This window comes from Plasmodium inui (assembly GCF_000524495.1).
Source record: "Plasmodium inui San Antonio 1 unplaced genomic scaffold supercont1.322, whole genome shotgun sequence".
In the NCBI taxonomy this organism is placed as follows: Eukaryota; Apicomplexa; class Aconoidasida; order Haemosporida; family Plasmodiidae; genus Plasmodium; species Plasmodium inui.
Window position 1 is genome coordinate 1 of NW_008482156.1, and position 1,029 is coordinate 1,029.

At 35.0% G+C, this 1,029-nt stretch overlaps 1 protein-coding gene across 1 annotated transcript; it reads right to left on the reverse strand.

Annotated features, from left to right (window-relative positions):
* Nucleotides 1–24: 24 nt before the first annotated feature.
* C922_05879 (hypothetical protein) lies at nt 25–1,020 on the reverse strand (the record flags this gene model as incomplete). Its single annotated transcript, XM_008821449.1, has 1 exon — nt 25–1,020. A coding segment is annotated over one exon (996 nt), but the record flags the coding sequence as incomplete, so codon positions are not given.
* Between the last annotated feature and the right edge of the window lie 9 nt (nt 1,021–1,029).

The window sequence follows — 1,029 nt, forward strand, 5'->3', positions numbered from 1 at the left end:
CATTTTTTTTTCTGGTTCTAAGACACTTCTCATAAGAGCTTCCTCTGTCTCTTTATACACTGAATCAACGGATGTTACATCAAGCTTATTTATTGTCTGCAAATTTTCTAGTAATTCAACCTTTACTTTGCCATCTTCAATGCGTTTATATATAACCCAATCATTTTTATTCTTATTTGGATCCTTATCTTTCTCTTTTTCATGCAAGTATATATATATGGTGTGCTTCCTTTCCTGTGGTAATATCTTCTCCTTTACAGATTCCCTTGGTTCTTCTTTTTGTCTTCTTTTCAATAATTCCTTTATATTTTCTAAATCCCCTTCTCCCCCATGGTGAATTCTCTTAAATAGACTATTTTGGCACCTTAAATATAAGTTCTCCGCATACTCATCAACTATCGCTGACGCATCTTCTTCGGGTCTAAACCCATCCGCACTTATGATATTAATCTTCTTAAATAATTTATTGTTCTCTGTTATGTACATACCGCTATCATTCTCAGGTCCTGCTTCCTTCCCATAGCTGTCCAATAAACCACATTCATTTATGTACTGCATCCTTCTATATAGACTCTTAGAGCACGTTACATATATTCTGTTAATTAGATGCTCCTTTCTCATCAATTCCTCCTTGTTCAGTAGATCAATCGAATTTCCTGATATATCTTTTCCAAACAAATCGTCTCTACCCAGTTTGTCATCGGTGTTCATAGAAGTACCTGCCATCTCGAATTTTGCGTTGTGTAACTTGTCACTTTCTTCACTAAAATCAGCTTTTATCTGCAATGTAGGTTGATAAGACCTGTATTCCTTCTTAAAAAGACCATCTCTAAATAATGTTTCACGCTTCTTGATATGAACAAATCCTTCTTGGACATCATCAGGTCTTTTTACATGCACTTGTTCCGATGCATGCTGCTTCTTTGATGAATCTTTCCTACTTATGATATCATCTATAGAATCAATCTCTGCTTCGGACGGCTCCTTTTTTGATGCATAACTTTGTTTTACTTTCTGCATTCTCTTATA